This window comes from Hyla sarda, chromosome 5 (assembly GCF_029499605.1).
Source record: "Hyla sarda isolate aHylSar1 chromosome 5, aHylSar1.hap1, whole genome shotgun sequence".
NCBI lineage: Eukaryota > Metazoa > Chordata > Amphibia > Anura > Hylidae > Hyla > Hyla sarda.
This window is the reverse complement of record NC_079193.1, coordinates 74,402,372-74,421,484: the sequence shown is the minus strand read 5'-3', so window position 1 is coordinate 74,421,484 and position 19,113 is coordinate 74,402,372. Positions and strand designations below refer to the sequence as shown.

General features: G+C 40.9%; 1 protein-coding gene across 10 annotated transcripts in view; it reads left to right on the top strand.

Annotated features, from left to right (window-relative positions):
- The window catches only part of DNAH11 (dynein axonemal heavy chain 11), a 324,054-nt gene that overhangs the window by 274,324 nt on the left and 30,617 nt on the right, over positions 1-19,113 (top strand). For 9 of the 10 annotated variants that reach the window (XM_056519699.1, XM_056519698.1, XM_056519697.1 and 6 more), the window contains 2 exons: positions 7,744-7,948; positions 12,204-12,368. In XM_056519699.1, the coding sequence (XP_056375674.1) occupies positions 7,744-7,948; positions 12,204-12,368 (370 nt within the window). Of the gene's footprint in view, positions 1-7,743; positions 7,949-12,203; positions 12,369-18,772; positions 18,800-19,113 lie in introns of those variants that run through there. The other variant, XM_056519707.1, reaches the window with a different exon arrangement.

Genomic DNA, 19,113 nt, shown 5'->3' with positions numbered 1-19,113 from the left:
CACATCCCCCTCACTCTCATCACCCTCACTGCCGCCATCTCCCTCACCACCTTCCTCCATCTTCTCCTCCGTGACACACAGACACTCTTCCTCCCCCTGGCTATCCTCTTCCTCCTTCACAGGGGTCCGCATGGTTTTATAGCAGTCTTCATTCTTCTTTTTTCTTAATTTTTCTTTAAACATGCCTGCTCCCTCTACAATCAGCATTCGAGCTCTCACCACCTCCTGCTCCTCTGCCTTCAGCTCACACACCCTGGCAGCGAACCTTGCCCTCATGGCCTTGGCAGAGTTATCTGTTTGGTAGCAGGCAAACTTCAGGTCTTCCCTTATAATTTTCAGCTTTTTTCCCAGCTGCTCATATTCTACTAGATTTGCCTGCATGCGGGAACCGAAAGTAGCTAGCGACTCCCTGGGTCCCTTCACCCCCCATTGCTGGTGTTCCATAATATCAGACACAGTTCCCGAAGACATAACTGAAAGCTTCTTACCGGACGCTTCACGGTTTCTAGCGACGGGCGGGGGAGTGGGCTCCACATTACTACGGAGCCTGCTGGATCTTCTCACCCCGTCCTGGGAATCGGCCGTAGCTCTCTCACTCCCACCCCCCCGCCGGCCTAGTTCGAGGGGTGGAAGTCTGGGGCTCCCTCCTGGGGAAAAGGCTGTAGGAAACACAGCTTCAATCCTATCTCTCTGGAAAACTCTGGAAGTCAGACACACCCAACAGCTGCTGTGTTCCACAGGAAGTGCTCTCTGCTGACACCTCTGTCTATGTCAGGAACTGCCCAGATTAGAATCATTTCCCCATAGAAAACCTCTCCTGCTCTGGACAGTTCCTGACACGGACAGAGGTGTCAGTAGAGAGCACTGTGGTCACACAGAAAAGAACTTTACGAATTTCTCTGTAGTATATCTGTAGTATACAGCAGCTGATAAGTACTAGAAGGGTTAAGATTTTTAAATAGAAGTGATTTACAAATCTGTTTAACTTTCTTGCACCAGTTGATTTGAAAACATTTTTTTCCACCGGAGAACCCCTTTGATAACTTGACATCTAAAGTGGCATAAGGAGATTGTAAATGTGGATTACAATGTTGCTAACTTTTCCAAAAATGTGAATTTCTGACAGAGCCTGTATAGTAATCTATCAAGTTTAAAAACTCACATAGAAACTCATAGAAACTATGATGTTCATAACATTGCCTAATATATTTTTTATTTGAATGAATACAGCAAGAGAACATTATAATTTAGAATTTCACTCCCCTTATTCCTGCGCCATCTGGTGGTATAATAGCACTTTTTAGGAAGATGAAACTCCATGGAAGAGTTAAGATGACAAACTATAATGAAGATTACAAAAACAATGTGTTATGCTCCAATTGTCTTAATTCCACTAGTAACTAAAGCATTTAGTTTATACAAATAGACATTTACCAATAATGCACATCTAAGTGACATTTTATCATTAAATGTTGGTAATATGTAAATACATAAGAAAAATCATAATGCACAAAACACTAGGGCTAAACTATACGTAGCAGATAAAATGCAAAACAGGCTGAAACTACTCTTCCAAACATAATGTGTAGACTGAGAGGGTCATGGGAAAAAGTAATGTAGTAAATGGGCTGCAGTGTTAGTATGAGTGTTGTAACTCCTTCAATCAAATGATTAGTGGGGTGTGGGGAGTTGTCCATCAATATAAAAGTTCCAGAAAACACCCTTAGAACCTATTTACATGGCAGAATTTCAATGTGAAAAAAATCTACTCAGAAATTTCTGTGCAGCAGCCTTCTATTGTCTTCAACTGGAGTCTGCTGCACTGTGCACACAGCAGAATTTCCACAGAGGGGAAAAATCTGCCAGGGAATTAAAATTCTGGACTCCACGAAATGAATAATGGGTTAGTTCTTTTGGCAGAATCTGCTCTGATATGCATTGCAGTCAATGGAGATGGCGCACGATTCATGTGAATGGGTTGATTCATGTGAATTGGGCCCCGTGCTATATTGTTCAGGAAGCAGTTGAAATAAAAAAAAAAATGTATGCAAATTTTAGGAATGTTTTACATTCACCTAATATCACATGGAGAGATACAACACTCAAGTCACCTGATTGTGATAGCATTTGGTGGAACTAAGGCAGTAGTGTAGCTATAAGGGGTTCAGGGGTAGAAGCTGCACCCAGGCACTGGTGTCCGAGCAGGTCCCAAGTTACAGTACCTCAGCCATATAAGAAGACATCAGCATTGTAAACAGCAAATGGTGGTGTGGGCCCTGTTTCTGATTTTGAAAAGTTATGCTTCTGCTTTAAAGGGGTTGTCCGGGAACATATAAGATTTTTAGATTTAGCTTTCTATGCTTCAATTTAAAAAAAGAAGTTATACTCCTATACCCCCAATGCACTGCAGCTGTTGTTTTGCCATCTTCCAAATCCCACCCATCAGCCCTGGTTACTGTATAATGTCACCTCTACAGGAACTGCCCACTCATCCAGTCCCTGACTGAGGTGGGACGCCACTGCAGTCACTGAATAGCTGAGCAGGCAGTTTCTGTGGGGTCGACACATCACAGAAACTAGGAAGCAGCAGTGTTTAGGAGACAGCAGAACAGCAGCTGCAGGGGATCAGGGGAAGTGAGTATGACTATGTTTACCGTGACCACACCAAATATGAAAACATTTCTGTCCCCAGACAAGCCCATTATGGGTAGAGGATTACATGGATAATATCTAAGTACAATTTTTTTAAAACACTTTTTGAAAATTCATATAATTTTAATAATTTAAAATCGTATGTGTAAATGTATATTTTTATGATAAAACAATGAGAAAAATATGAATATCAAGTGTTTTTTTTTTTTTTTTTTTTTAAGATTTAGCCCAAGCTATTTATTAAGTCACATTTACATTTCTAGAAATACAAGCTGATGGCAGTGCTTACAATTTTCATTATATGATTTTTAATTTTCTATTTTACAATATGAAATATCTTTTTTCCTATGCACATCCTACACCGCTCCTAGTAATATCCAATATACAATATCACAGTTTTGGATATTTCTTAATGGCTTGCCAAGATATAAATTCCTCCTTTGAAATAATGGCTAAATAGATGGTTGTGATATATTTGGTGCAGTCCAACAGTTAAAGTTCATTAATAATTGGAATGTTGTGGAGTATGAAGTAATGAATACTAATTACTCCTTTCATGTCTGACAGCACCCTGCGGACCAATCCATCAGCTCCGACTTTAATTTGGTTCCAGTAATGGTTCTATCAATAGTACATTAATTCTGTGTTGAAAAGATATACAGTTGAACCTGACCTACACTGTAGACTCTGGTGTCATAAAATGGCCACATACTGACAACAACTAGGCAATTACAAATAATTAAATCTACTGCGCTTTAGACACCACTAATTTAAAATAAAATATGTCTTATGATATCAATTGACAGAGGAACTCGTAGCAGGAAATATTTATTGAATTGTATCCATTCCAAAGCAAATGTTCTTACTTTCATATTACGTGACTGATCTGTAAAGATCTTTAGAAAATGGTAAAAGCTCTCCGTGGATACCTGAAATTCTGTAACTTTGCATTGATGGACTGTATTAAAAAGTTCAGGAGTTTTACATGTTCTAAGAGAAAAGGTTTATGGGGAGGAATGTGTTTTTAATGTATGCAAATGAATTAATACGGAAAACTTTCATACCACCTTTCGCATTGCTGAATTGCAATATCCCCATTGCTTTCGTAAGGAGAAATCCTCGGTGTGTGTGAGTTAAAAGGTAACTCCAATAATTCCCAATTATTTGTTGTTGTATGAGCTTGTTGCCATACAAGGGGTTGTCTTTGATTTAAAATAAAATGTTAGGCTTTTCTTTTTCAAAAACAGCTTCACTATTCTCCATAGGATGTATCTAGAATTGGAGTGTGAGCTAATTTGCAATACCAGACAGGGCATATGGACAAGTCTGGTGCTGTTTCTGGAAAAAGGCAAAGTAGTTTTTAGTTTTTTTTTTCTTCATCTTGGACAACACCTTTTATGTGTTGCATTCATGTGCTATATTTCTTATAATACAGTATTATAACATTTGGAATAGTGATCTGTACCAGCTTGAATATTCAGTACAGATCACTTTCCAGTATTATGTACCATTGTAATCTTAGTGATAATAAGACAGGCTCCACCATTGGTTGAAGGTGTTAATTAAAGCTAACAGTTCACAGGGAATGCCCACAACTGTCTACCATAAAAGTTATTGTGGGAAATTTACTAATCTAGTCTATTCTGGGTATGCTTATATATAGACCAGCGTAAGTGGTAGTCTCCTGTCTATTGTGCTCCTAATTTATGAAAGGTCTCACAGCCCTTGATAAATTCTGTGCTCAGACTTCAGGGTCTACAGCTTAAACTGCATTTAGACCTGCTCCAACATGGTCTGACATTTCAGCGTATTTTGGGCAGATGCGACTTGTCGCACAAAAGTCGCACTTGATAAATTCAGCACCAATGCATTTTCCAATGCATTTCCGTCTAAAATAGACTTGCATGCAGCATGTTCTAAAAATCCTCTGCAGCAAAATTCGCAGAAAAGTCGCGCATATTTAGACTGCGACTTTCTGTGCGACAAATTTAGACAGGAAAAACCAGTCTAAATCCTTTGATAAATCTCCCCCATTGAGTCATCTCCTGACTACACGTCCCTATTGTCCATGTGACTGCTGTAAAGCATATCATTAAATGCTGTAACCAGCCACCCAGGCAAGATGGCTGCTTCCACAATTAAGTGCAATAAATAGAATAAAAATATACAGAAAAGAAATATGAAACAAATCAGAAATAAAGAATATGTGTTGTGTCTGGTTCTAATAGATAACAAAAATATAATCTCCAAAATGCATGTCAAAACTCTGTCACTGTTATATACATTCTAATAAAAGGATACAGAAGATACCTGTGACCTCTGTCTGCTTGTCTTTATTCCACAGAACATCTCACTTTTATGACCCGTTCAAGTGTCGAGAGGCATAGGAAAAGGTCTTCAGTCTCCTCGTGCTGGTAATCCCTGCTAATCGACTTCAATAGGTCACCATGCCTGTGCCACTATGAGATACTATGGCGTATGCATGGTATGTCTATAGAGCTTGGCACTGTAAAATGAGCCCTGCTTGCAGGGTGGTGGGGATAACTAGCACAGAGTCGTTGAGGCCCTAAGGCATTGAAGACCGTAGGCCACCCCTCTGGACACTTAAACAGACCATAAAAGTGTGATTTTTCAGCATAATAAAGACACACAGAATTCACATTTATGTATTTTGGAATATATGTAACCGTTCTGGCAGTTCTACATGTGGTAACATGTTCTAAGGACACCTTTTAAAAAGCTTTTTCTTTTTTATTTGTGTTTATGGACGTCGGGCCCTCATACCACCCTCATGGAGTCTGTTTCTGACCATTTAAGTGGACACATGCACATTTGTGGCTTGCTGGAGGTCATTTTGCAGGGCTCTGGCAGTGCTCCTCCTTGCACAATGGTGAAGGAAGCGGTCCTGCTGCAGGCTTGATGCCCTCCTACGGCCTCCTCCACGTCTACTGAGGTACTGGCCTGTCTCCTGGTAGCGCCTCCATGCTCTGGACACTATGCTGACAGACACAGCAAACCTTCTTGTCACAGCTCGCATTGATGTGCCATCCTGGATGAGCTGCACTACCTGAGCCACTTGTGTGGGTTGTAGACGCCGTCACATGCTACCACTAGAGTGAAAGCACCGCCAGCAATCAAAAGTGACAAAACATCAGCCAGGACACATAGGAACTGAGAAGCGGTCTGTGGTCACCACCTGCAGAACCTCTCCTTTTATTGGGGGTGTCTTGCTAATTGCCTATAATTTCCACCTGTTGTCTGTTCCATTTTCACAACAGCATGTGAAATTGATTGTCAATCAGTGTTGCTTCCTGAGTGGACAGTGTGATTTCACAGAAGTGTCATTGACCTGGAGTTACATTGTGTTGTTTAAGTGTTACCACCCCCCCCCCCCCCTCCCCCTCCACTGGAAAACATTTATTTTTTTAAATCAACTGGTGCCAGAAAGTTAAACAGATTTGTAAATTACTTCTATTTAAAAATCGTAATCCTTCTAGTACTTATCAGCTTCTATTTGCTCCACAGGAAGTTCTTTTCTTTTTGAATTTCCTTTCTGTCTGACCAAAGTGCTCTCTGCTGACATCTCTGTTCATATTAGGAACTGTCCAGAGTAGGAGCAAATCCCCATAGCAAACCTCTCCTGCTCCAGACAGTTCCTAAAATGGACAGAGGTGTCAGCAGAGAGCTCTGTGGTCAGACTGAAAAGGAAATTCAAAAAGAAAATAACTTCCTGTGGAGCAAATAGAAGCTGATAAGTACGAGAAGGATTAAGATTTTTAAATAGAAGTAATTTACAAATCTGTTTAACTTTCTGGCAGCAGTTGATAAAAAAAAAAAAAAAGTTTTCCAGGGGAGGACCCCTTTAAATAAAAAATAAAAACTAGAGCAAAACAAAGGTGTCCATAGCCTTTAATCATGCTGTATTAGTTTCTCTACCTACATTTTAGATGGTTGGAGGATTAGCTGGTAAGTAAATAAAGGCCCTTGGTATAAACAAAAAATGCTGGAGGTGTTATAAAGAAGACATATATTATACAATGATATAAACTTTGCCACATCATATTAAAAAGTTCTATATTTTTTATGGCAAGGACAGTTGTCTTCTAATCTCTATTACTCATCAGACTAATTGATATTATTGTCATAGACCCATAAAGTAACGGAAGAGCAACCAAGCACTGGCTTTATGTGTCCCTGATCTTTAATTTCACTCAGTAACAGTAGGCAGCTACTGGAGGTCATTACATACTTTGACTTATTTAAATCATTGTTGAGGCAATAAATACCTGTGTAAATGATATTACATTCACATTATTGTAACAATACAAGTTATTACATATAAAGTACAAAGAAAATGGTATGACTACGAGTGTGTATAGCACTCGAAACATGTCACAGCTGCTTCCACGTCTCCTGTATAATATGCGTTTTGTGTAATAAAGACTTCAAACCAAGTTTTTACCTGCACATCCGCACTGGACATACCTGCTTGATCAAATATGTAGAACAATTGATTGTGCTTTTCAGAAGATGAATACATATGCTTGTCGATTTATAGATTTAACAAAGTGTGACTTTTTTATTTTTTATTTATTTTTTTACTGTATAAGGGTATGTTCACATGGGTAGATTTAGAAGCGAGTTTCCTGCTGCAAGTTTAAGTCAACATAATCTGCTGTGGATTTTCAAAAACCTCGTTCTGTGTGAAAGTACACTTATAATGGTTTTTTTTACCCCCTAAATGTAATAGATAAGTGAATTACTCTGCAGATATTTTTTTTAAAAATGAGGAAAAAGTCCTCTTGAATTTGAGGGAACAGGGGAGTTGTCTCTGCTTGGAGAGCCCATCAAGCTGGAATAGGGCCAAGCAGTAAAAAAGGTATGCAGATTAGCTGACTGTCTAGTGTTGCTTCCTCCAGTAGGTGGCACAGGAAAGGTAGCTTTCTATGGGAGGAGATATGGGACATTTTAAAAATCATATAAATCAGCTTGAGATGTCTTGGGTGTTGGGGTTGTTCTCATTCTCTCTGCAATAACAACATGTTTCAATGTTTCAATAATATTCTTTTTTGCATGTTTTGTACCCCACAGCTATATAAAGATAGGAGACAAAGAATGTGAATATAGCAAGAATTTCCGATTAATTCTTCACACAAAAATTGCAAATCCACATTATAAGCCAGAGCTTCAAGCTCAAACCACCCTTATAAACTTCACAGTCACTGCAGACGGACTTGAGGATCAGCTACTGGCAGATGTGGTCAGCATAGAAAGACCAGATCTGGAGAACCTGAAGGTAAAGTTGTAAAGATTAAGGGTCAGAAATCGGCAATTAAAGGAAAACTGTCAGCCTGATCACCTACCCTAAACCCATAACACTGGGTTATAGAGTGGGTGACCAGGGGTGCACAGAGGGGTCACTTACTAACTTTGGTCCACTGGTTATGGAGATAAGGGCTTTCAAAGCTCAGTTGTTTAGTCCAGTAATTTGCGCTGTGGAGGCGGGCCCCGCTGACTGGTCGCCTCTGCCTCCGTCAGTCAACTCATAATACTGACCCCGCAATTTGCATATTCATTATCTTCGACTCCCCGTCCTAATGATGTGGAGTCACGGGAGCGCTGCGCTCTGTCAGTGTGGCGCATGCCCAGTGATACCATGCAGAGAGGTCGCAGCAGGGAGAGCTTTCACGTCATCAGGACGTGAGAGCTGCACGCTATTTTTTAGGCGCAGGCACAGCGCTCACGTGGCCCGTGACTCCACGTCACTAGGACGTGGAGTCGAAGATAATGAATATGCAAATTGCGCGGGCAGTATTATGAGCTGACCGACGGAGGTAGAGGCGACCAGTCAGCGAGGCCCGCCTCCACAGTGTAAATAACTGGACTAAAGGACGGACCTTTGAAAGCCCATATCTCCGTAACCAGTGGACCAAATTGACCCCTCTGTGCACTCGGGTCACCCCCTCTATAACCGTTTTCCTTTAATCCTTCTAGGTTAAAGGGATTAAAAAAAAATGTACTCCCTGTCTTAAGGGTAGGGGATAAGTGTATGATCGCGGTGGGTCAAACTGCTGGGATACCCTGCGATCACCTCTATGGGGCTGGCTCTTGCCACTGAACTTACCATTCAGCAGTAGTTTCTCAGCAGTGAGCAGGGCCAGTTTTAGGCTTAGTGTGGCCCTGGGCAAAATCAAAAGAGGGCTCCAAAAGTCGTAATAGTGCACTAACCAGATTTGCACATTTTGGTCACTTCAAATACCATAAAAAATATCTAAAAAGCAATTGAAAAGTCGCATCAAAACAAAAATGGTACCGATAAAAACTACAAATCACAGCTCAAAAAATTACCCTCATACATCCCCATATACAGAAAAATAAGAGTTATAGGGATCAGAATAGTACAATTTAATATTTTTGTATAGTTACATAGGTTTGCAGCATAGTTCCCCCATGTTAGGTTGGCAGTATAGATTCCCCCACATTAGGTTGGCAGTATAGTTCCCCCACATTAGGTTGTAGTTCCCCCACATTAGGTTGGTAGCATAGTTCCCCCACATTAGGTTGGCAGTATAGTTCCCCCACATTAGGTTGTTGTTCCCCCACATTTGGTAGGCAGTATAGTTCCCCCACATAAGGTAGGCAGTATAGTTCCCCCTCATTAGGTAGGCAGTATAGTTCCCCCACATTAGGTTGGGTGTTCCCCCACATTAGATTGGCAGTATAGTTCCCCTACATTAGGTTGCAGTTCCCCCACATTAGGTAGGCAGTATAGTTCCCCCCACATTAGGTTGGCAGTATAGTTCCCCCACAATAGGTTGTAGTTCCCCCACATTAGATTGGCAGCACAGTTCCCCCACATTAGACTGAAAGCCCAGTTCCCCCACATTAGGTTGGCAGTACAGGTCCCCCCACATTATGTTGGCAGTATAGTTCTCACCACATTAGGTTGTCAGTATAGTTCCCCCACATTAGGTTGGCAGTATAGTTCCCCCACATTATGTTGCAGTTCCCCCACATTAGGTTGTCAGTATAGTTCCCCCACATTAGGTTGGCAGTATAGTCCCCCCACATTAGGTTGGCAGCATAGTTCCCCCACATTAAGTTGGCAGTATAGTTTCCCCACATTAGGTTGGCAGTATAGTTCCCCCACATTAGGTTGGCAGTATGTTCCCCCACATTAGGTTGTAGTTCCCCCACATTAGGTTGGCAGTATGTTCCCCCACATTAGGTTGTAGTTCCCCCACATTAGGTTGGCAGTATAGTTCCCCCACATTAGGTTGTAGTTCCCCCACATTGGGTTGGCAGTATAGTTCCCCACATTAGGTTGGCAGTATGTTCCCCCACATTAGGTTGTAGTTCCCCCACATTAGGTTGACATTATAGTTCTCCCACATTAGGTTGTAGTTCCCCCACATTAGATTGGCAGCACAGTTCCCCCACATTAGGTTGGCAGTATAGGTCCCCCACATTAGGTTGGCAGTATAGGTCCCCCCACATTAGGTTGGCAGTATAGATCACCCACATTAGCTTGGCAGTATAGTTCCTCCACATTAGGTTGGCAGTATAGTTCCCCCACATTAGATTGTAGTTCCCCCACATTAGGTTGTGGTTCCCTCACATTAGGTTGGTAGCATAGTTCCCCCACATTAGGTTGGCCGTATAGTTCCCCCATATTAGGTTGTAGTTCCCCCACATTAGGTTGGGAGTATAGTTCCCCCACAGACATACAGCCTTCATTCATACACAGTGCATGGCTGGAGGCTGTATGTCTGTGTACTGCCCCACTTCAGTGCTCCGTCCACCACGTCTCTGGTCAGGGATCACGATCTACTGCTATGGCCTATAGGCCATAGCAGTAGGTCCCGGGACCAGAGGAGCGGTGGTCGGAGCACCAAAGCTGATCTGCAGCTGGTAACTTACCATGTCGGCCAGTGCGTCCTCCTGCTCGATGCTCTGCTCCTCCGTTCCTATGGGCGCATGCACGGGACGTCAGTGACGTCCCTGCGTCGCTACCTCCCAGCGGCCCCTGCATTTTTTACAGTTAACGCGGGGCTGCAGAAAGGTAACCGGGACATACTTGTGTCCAGAAAAGATGTGAGGGGGGAAATTAATCATGGGGGGGAGGGGGGCTGGCAATTGCCCCCCTCCCCCTGGATCCGACACTGAGCAGCCCGCAGGGGGGGCCCCCTGGGGGATGGGTGCCCTGGGAAATTGCACTGTTTGCCCCACCTTAATGCCAGCCCTGGCAGTGAGAGCAAGGCCCAGTACAGGAGATCGTAGAGGTTCCTAGCAGACAGACACTTATCCCCTATCCTGTACATAACAGGTTTTTTCTCTGAATAACCCCTTTAATGCAACCTAATGAAACCAATGAGGAATACACAGTACACAGTTACATAGTAATTGTCTTGTTATCCAGTATTAGAAAAACTAGATTAGATTCCATGAAAAAAATTGAACATAAAAAAACAGCATCACCTCTGACCTCAGGTTGTGTGTGGTATTGCAGCTCAGTTCCATTGATGTGAATGGAAACAAGTTGTAATACTGTGACATGGGTATTCTTTACAGCAGTGTCTCCAAACCAGGGTGCCTCCAGCTGTTGCAAAACCAGCACTCCCAGCATGCTCGGACAGCCTTTGGCTGTCCGGGCATGCTGGAAGCTGTAGTTATGCAACAGCCGGAGACTCATTGATTGATTGGGAATCGCTGATCTACAGAAACATTTTTTGCTGATCTTAGTTCGTATCAACATGTGAGATGTTTATTCTTAATAAGAGGGTATGTTCACATGGGTCTGTATTTAGTGCATTTTCTGCAGCAAACCCCATTGAAGTCAACAAAATCTGCTGCAGATTTTCTGCCACAGCTGAACCCACAACAGGAAAACTCAAAGAAGGTCCACCCATGTCAACGTAAACAATAAGTTATGTTATTAGGTATTTAAATGGGCACCACCATTAAAACAAATTTTTGCTATTGCACTCCTTATGGCAGATAAAAACTCTTTCTAATGTACTTTGTTTAAAAATGTTTTATTGTGTTTAAAAAAGCTGCCACTAGGTGTCTCCCTACTCCTCCTATCTCTTGCACAGACATAGGACTCCTGCTAGCCTGAATGAAGTCTAAAATAAGGAAATGCTGTCTGGAGTGCTAAGGGGGGGGGGGGGGTGCAGCCTTGGCCAATCATAGCTCATCTTACACTGAACTGCTCTGGTCTGTGTGTAGCAGAGTGAGGGAGGAAGTTCTCCCCTGTATGGCTTCAGATGATTTCATGCCTGCTGGGGAACGCCCCTTCCCAGTCTATGAATCTGACTGAGACTGAGTAAAAAATACAGAGCTATATCAAGGTAGAAAACTAAAAAATAATAAAAATAGAGGCAGGGGGTGGTTTATCATGATTGGGGCAGTGAACTGGGAGGATTGTAACATTTAACAAGATCATGAGAGGTACTCTTTAATATCTTGATGACCACAGCGTGATTTTCAGGCATGTTTTACAGCCTTGTAGATCCTAAATTATTATTCTACCTATTTTCTCTCGTCTCCAGTCCATGTTAACAAAGCAGCAGAATGAATTTAAGATAGAACTGAAGCGTCTGGAAGATGAGCTGTTGATTCGCCTGTCAGCAGCAGAAGGAAACTTTTTGGGTGACATGGAGCTTGTAGAGAAACTTGAATCAACTAAAACCACAGCTGCCGAAATCCAGCTCAAGGTAATATACTCGTTCACTATTTATTCCAACGTGCAGCACATGTGACAATTCACTTGCATATTGCTTGATGAAGTCCCGGAATAACGATCTGTCACATGCAGAAGAGGTGTCCTAAGAGGCCAGTGTGGCCCATAAGAATTTATATTTTATTTTTCTAGAATAGGTCCACATACGTATAGCAGCAAACTGATTTGTGATGTAGTCCAAGGTGACACAGAACATGATGAAAACATCATCCAAATACAAAACTAATAGATAATTCTACCATGACACAGCAGGAGAATTGACCATACTGTATGAGTTTACAATCTTAAAATGTTACCGTCACTTTAAAACTTTTGACGGGACAGGGTCTGGGTTTTGAGACCCCCACAATCACTAGATAGAGCCGGGGGAAGCACTCAGTTGAGAGCTTTACTCCTTATCTTGTTGCATAAAATGTGCTCTATAATCTTACATGACATTAATAGTTTTAAAGAAGACTCCATTTTTTTTTTGCATATATCATGCATAGGTGATCATCACTAGTCCTGCAATGCCACCTCTTTTACTCCAGCTGAGCTCCATACATGCGGTTCATTACTGTAACTGGGTCATGTGATCACCAGCCTCACCCACAGAGAATCACAGTACTTAAAAGGGTACTCCGGTGGAAAACTTTTTTTTTTTTTTTTAAATCAACTGGTGCCAGAAAGTTAAACAGATTTGTAAATTACTTCTATTAAAACATCTAGCAGCTGTATGCTACAGAGGAAATTCCTTTCTTTTTGAAGTTCTTTATTGTCTTGTTCACAGTGCTCTCTGCTGACACTTGATGCCCGTATCAGGAACTGACCAGAGCAGGAGAAAATCCCCATAGCAAACCTATGCTGCTCTGGATAGTTCCTGATACAGACAGAGGTGTCAGCAGAGAGCACTGTGGACAAGATGAAAAAATTCAAAAAGAAAAGAATTTCCTCTGTAGCATACAGCTGCTAAAACATACTGGAAGGGTAAAGATTTTTTAATAGAAGTAATTTGCAAATCTGTTTAACTTTCTGCCATCAGTTCATTTAAAAACCAAAAAAAAAAAGTACCCCTTTAATGTGTCAAAGGGAGTGGATTGTCCTGGGTCAGCTGACTTCCTGTAAACTACAGGATTACAACATCACCTATCAGATGCCTTCTGGCTGCTCACAGCCCCCTCCACACCCACATTTATATGCTGCTGTCTTTATGGGATCAGAATATAGTAATTATACACCTCCCCTGAGACTGTGTTCACACATTGCATTTTTGCTATTATTTTACTGAAATCGCAGGAAAATGGAACTATTGGACAAATCGCGGTAAAAATGCTAAATTTTAACTGTCATTTTGGAAAATTACAGAAAAAATACTGCTAAAATTAGGAAAAAATGCAACATGTGAACACAACGACATGTAATGTTAAAAAGCAAACCAAAGCAGAGGTAGTCTCGGCACCATCTATACCATGCTATGTGAATAGGACACCAGTCTAATCCGTTCGCACAGTCCCTAGAAGCCACACCTGAATCATCTTCAGTGCTAATACGCAATAGTACAGTGCTGATAATATTGCTTAAGAATGATGCAGAGCACTCACCAGGTAAGTAGATCAGGGGCTTCTTTATTGAATGGCAGTACAGTCGGGTTCACATGCCGGGAAGCAGATGGATCAGACGTGGGGGTAAGCAAGCTGACGACGGACCCTTTACGCGCTGGAGCGCTTCCTCAGGCCGATGCTTGATGACATGGGGGAAGAGGTGTGTTTTATAACAAGTGATTGTTACTATGGATACAGCTAAAAACAAACCAAAACACCTTTAGTGACGTGTAACATCATATATATACACAATAAGCCAATACATGAAAACACATTAAAATCAAACCTCTTACTTGCAAATTTATCTTAGATGAAGTACATAAGTAGATACTTATATACAGTCATGGCTGTAAATGTTCGCACCCCTGAAAATTTTCCAGAAAATGAAGTATATCTCATAAAAAAAAGGATTGCAGTAACACATGATTTGCTATACACATGTTTATTCATTGGAACTAAAACAAGAAAGGGAGGAAAAAGAGCAAATTGGATATAATGTCACACCAAACTCCAAAAATGGTCTGGACAAAATTATTGTTACCCTTAACTTAATATTTGGTTGCACGCACTTTGGAAAAAATAACTGAAATCAGTCTCTTCTTATAACCATCAATAAGCTTCTTACACCTCTCAGCCGGAATGGTGGACCACTCTTCCTTTGCAAACTGCTCCAGGTCTCTCTTATTGGAAGGCACCTTTTCCCAACAACAATTTTAAGATCTCTCCACAGGTGTTCAATGGGATTTAGATCTGGACTCATTGCTGCCACTTTAGAACTCTCCAGCGCTTTGTTGCCATCCATTTCTGGGTGCTTTTTGACGTATGTTTGGGGTCATTGTCCTGCTGGAAGACCCAAGATCTCAGATGCTAATCCAGCTTTCTGACACTGGGCTGTACAGTGCAACCCAAAATCCGTTGTTTATCCTCAGATTTCATGATGCCTTGCACACATTCAAGGCACCCAGTCGACAGATAGTTCGCACTGACACTGATGCTCCCTGAGCCTGCAGGACAGCTTGAATACTGTATGCCTCTTTGGAACTTGTTTGGGGCTGCTTATCCATCATCCGGACTATCCTGCATTGACACCTTTCATCAATTTTTCTCTTCTGTCCACATCCAGAGAGATTATCGTCAGTGCCATGGGTTTCAATCTTCTTGATAATGTTGTGCACTGTGGACAAAGGCAAATCTAGATTTCTGGAGATGGACCTTGAGATTGTTGATATTTTTCCACAATTTCAGTTCTCAAGTCCTCAGACAGTTCTCTTCTCCTCTTTCTGTTGTCCATGCTTAGTGTGGTACACACATACATACAATGTAAAGACTAAGTGAACTTCTCTCCTTTTTATCTGCTTTCAGGTGTGATTTTTATATTGCCCATACCTGTTACTGACCCCAAGTGAGATTAAAGGGGCATCACATGCATATTTTTCCACAATTTTGAAAGGGTGCCAATAATTTTGTCCAGCCCATTTTTGGAGTTTGGTGTGACATTATGTCCAATTTGCTTTTTTTCCTCCCTTTTTGGGTTTTGTTCCAATACACACACAAAGGGAATAAACATGTGTATAACAAAACATGTGTTACTTCAATCCCTTTCTGTGAGAAATACCAAATTTTCTTGAAAAATTTCAGGGGTGCCAACATTTACAGCCATGACTGTATAATTACTACTTTTTAGTAAATACTAAAGATGTTATTTAAATTAGAGCACTCAATTCAAACTTATCGTTTAAACTGAGCAGGCCAGTAGCATTTGTTAGGAAGATCCATAGCGCCTCCTTTCTTAACAATTCTTGATGTTTAGTATTGCAATGCTCTGGGGTTTCTTTTCTTTCTATAGTGAAGAATTTCAATGCCTCTGGATTACCATTGTGGATTTCTTGCATGTGTGAAATAAGGCGTCGGGCTCCTATCCCTGTTCTAAGGGATCTCAGATGCTCTCTCATCCTATGAAAAAGGGGCCCAATATCTGCTAGTATGGACAGGATCTTAATATTTTCATCATCCTGACTACTGAAACTCTCCACAATTTTAAATCCCAGAGGACCTATTTTACATTGCAATTCTCCTTCTTTTGGTCGTTGCTTTGAGGTGACATTTTTATTGGTTTTAAATGTTGCAAAATATTTTTTTAATGATAGCTTGAGAATAACTTTTCATAGGGTGAGAGAGCATCTGAGATCCTTATGTTTTCCTTTTTACAGCTCTCCGTTCGATGTTTGTCTTCTCAAAGCAACGACCAAAAGAAGGAGAACTGCAATGTAAAAAAGGTCCTCTGGGATTTAAAATTGCTGAGTGTTTCAGAAGTCCGGATGATGAAAATATTATGATCCTGTCCACAGTAGCAGATATTGAGTCTTCATGCGATTTTGTGCCTGGTAACGATGGAGCCCCCTTTAGAGGAGGTAATCCCTCTAGGTTCTATCCCCCCCGTACCTCCAGGCAGCTCGATTGATGTTTTTCATAGAGCTTTCTGTGCAGAGGTGAAAGCATTAATGTACCCTGAACCAAATAGGAATATTTCAGCTAGAGAAAAAGAAGCCTGAAATTGGCTCGCTGAAAGAGATGACTTAGTAGTGTCAAAGTCTGATAAGTCCATAGTCGTCTGGCACAAAGAAGACTATGAAAATGAGGTATTAAAACAGCTTAGTAACATTATATATACAACAGTTTATGAAAAACTTAAAGAGGACCCCACTAAAAGAATTATTAATAATTTAAGAACTCTATTGCGCAAATATGTTGGGAAAAATATTCTTAGTGAAAAAACAGCCGAACAACTATTACCTGAGAATCCTTCTACCCCTAAATGGTACATATTGCCCAATATACATAAACCCATTAAACCTCCTCCAGCCCGTCCCATCGTAGCTGGAATAGGATTGCCTACGGCGTTCCTGTCCAGATACATTGATTGGTTAATTTCACCATTACTCACCCACATCCCTTCTTATTTATGTGACACAGGAGATTTGATTTCTACCTTAGAACATTTTCACTGGCAAGAAGGCTTTACCCTTGCCTCTATAGACATCAAAAGCCTGTACACCCGCATCCATCAGGATGCGGGTGTACAGGCAACTTGAGAGTTCTTGGAGAGAACAAACAAGTCCTCTGATTTTTTACAGTTTGTCACCGATTCCATTACTTTTGTTTTACAGAATAATTGCTTCAAGTATGATACCCAATGGTATAAACAATGCCATGGCACGGCAATTGGCACTCCTTTATCATGTGCTTTTGCTAATATATTTTTAGCAATTTATGAACGCAATTATGTTTTTTCAGTCTCCAATCCATATGTCCGATATATTAAAACTTTTCTCCACTTTGTAGATTACATCTTCGTGGTGTGGGATGGGACAGAGACAGATTTCAGCAACTTTGTTAAATATCTCAATGACATCAACACGATGAATATGACATTTACATATGTTTATGGTGATCAATCGCTCAAATTTCTGGATGTCAAAATTGACATCACAGAGAACAATCCTCAAAAAATTCTTTGCTACATTATGCCTCGTCCCATCCCATCCACACGAAGAATGCCATCCATACTAGCCAATTTATCCGGTTAAAACGGATTAATTACAATCCAGAAATGTACAGAAGGCAGGCCAATGATTTGGAAAATAGGTTTCTCCAACGAGGGTACCCACCTCGTGTAATAGAAACAGCTTGAGCGAAGGTGGATGAAATGCCAAGGAGGGACCTAATACAGTATATAAAAAGAAAGAACATAAAAAGAATGCTAACAGATTTACATTTGCCTTAAAAAAACACTCCTATTAATGAGGCTATTAAAAAGCTATTTCCAAGAACTGGTACATGTCCAGCAGGACAATGATTTGGTTGAGGTTACAAAGGACAATCCTATAATCACGTATAGGAAGAATACCACTATACGTGATTATATTAACAGACGTAAGAGAAATAAAACCTACTCACGCAATTGGTTAACTGATAGCCGCCCAACAGGAAACTTTACCTGTGGGTCATGTTCTTTTTGCAAATTTAATGGCAAACACAAATCAGCAAAACTGGGAGGTTTTGATCTAAATATTAAACAGTTCTTCACATGTAGCACTCCATTTGTTGTCTACTGCCTGCTTTGTACGTGTGGATATTTCTACATAGGGAAACAATATGGCCCCTTTTTCATAGGATGAGAGAGCATCTCAGATCCCTTAGAACAGGGATAGGAACCCCTAGAATTATTTCCCACATGTAAGAAATCCACAATGGTAATCCAGAGGCACTGAAATTCTTCGCTATAGAAAGAATAGAAACCCCAGAGCGTGGCAATACTAAACATCAAGAATTGTTAGGAAAGGAGGCGCTATGGATCCTCCGAACAAATGCTACTGGCCCGCTCAGCTTAAACTATATGTTTCAATTGAGTGCTCTTATGTAAATTACATCTTTTGTATTTACTAAAAACAAGTAATAATATGTAAGTTCTTCTTATGTACGTCAGCTAAGATAAATTCGCAAGTAAGAGGTTTGATTTTAATGTTTTTTCATGTATTGGCTTATTGTCTACATATGTATGTATATATATATATATATATATATATATATATATATATATATATGATGTTACACGTCACTCAAGGTGTTTTGGTTTTTTGTTAGCTGTATCCATAGTAACCCTCACCTGATATAAAGCACACCTCTTCCCCCACGTCATCAAGCACCGGCCTGATGTAGCGATTTGGCGCGTAAACGGTCCGTCGACGGCTTGCTTACCCCCGCGTCTGATCCATCTGCTCCCCTGTATGTGAACCCAACAAGAAGCCCCTGATCTACTTACCTGGTTAGTGCTCTGCATCATTCTTATGCGACATGTAGTATTTACTGACCCATACCCACTTATGACTATTAGCAGTTTAGGATGCCAGAGTCTAGCCAGGTGATTCGATCATCAGGTGATCTCATTAGGAGAACGGTAGGGAAAAGACTTCATAGGCTCTCTAAAAAGTCAGAGGATCTAAGGGAAATGTAGGAAGCATTAGAAAATCATTTAAGCTAGTAAATAGAAATCAATATTGCTAAAAACCCATGCCATCAGCTAAAACAGGTAAAAACAAGGCATACACAAGAACCTCTACACAACTCTCTATTAATAGC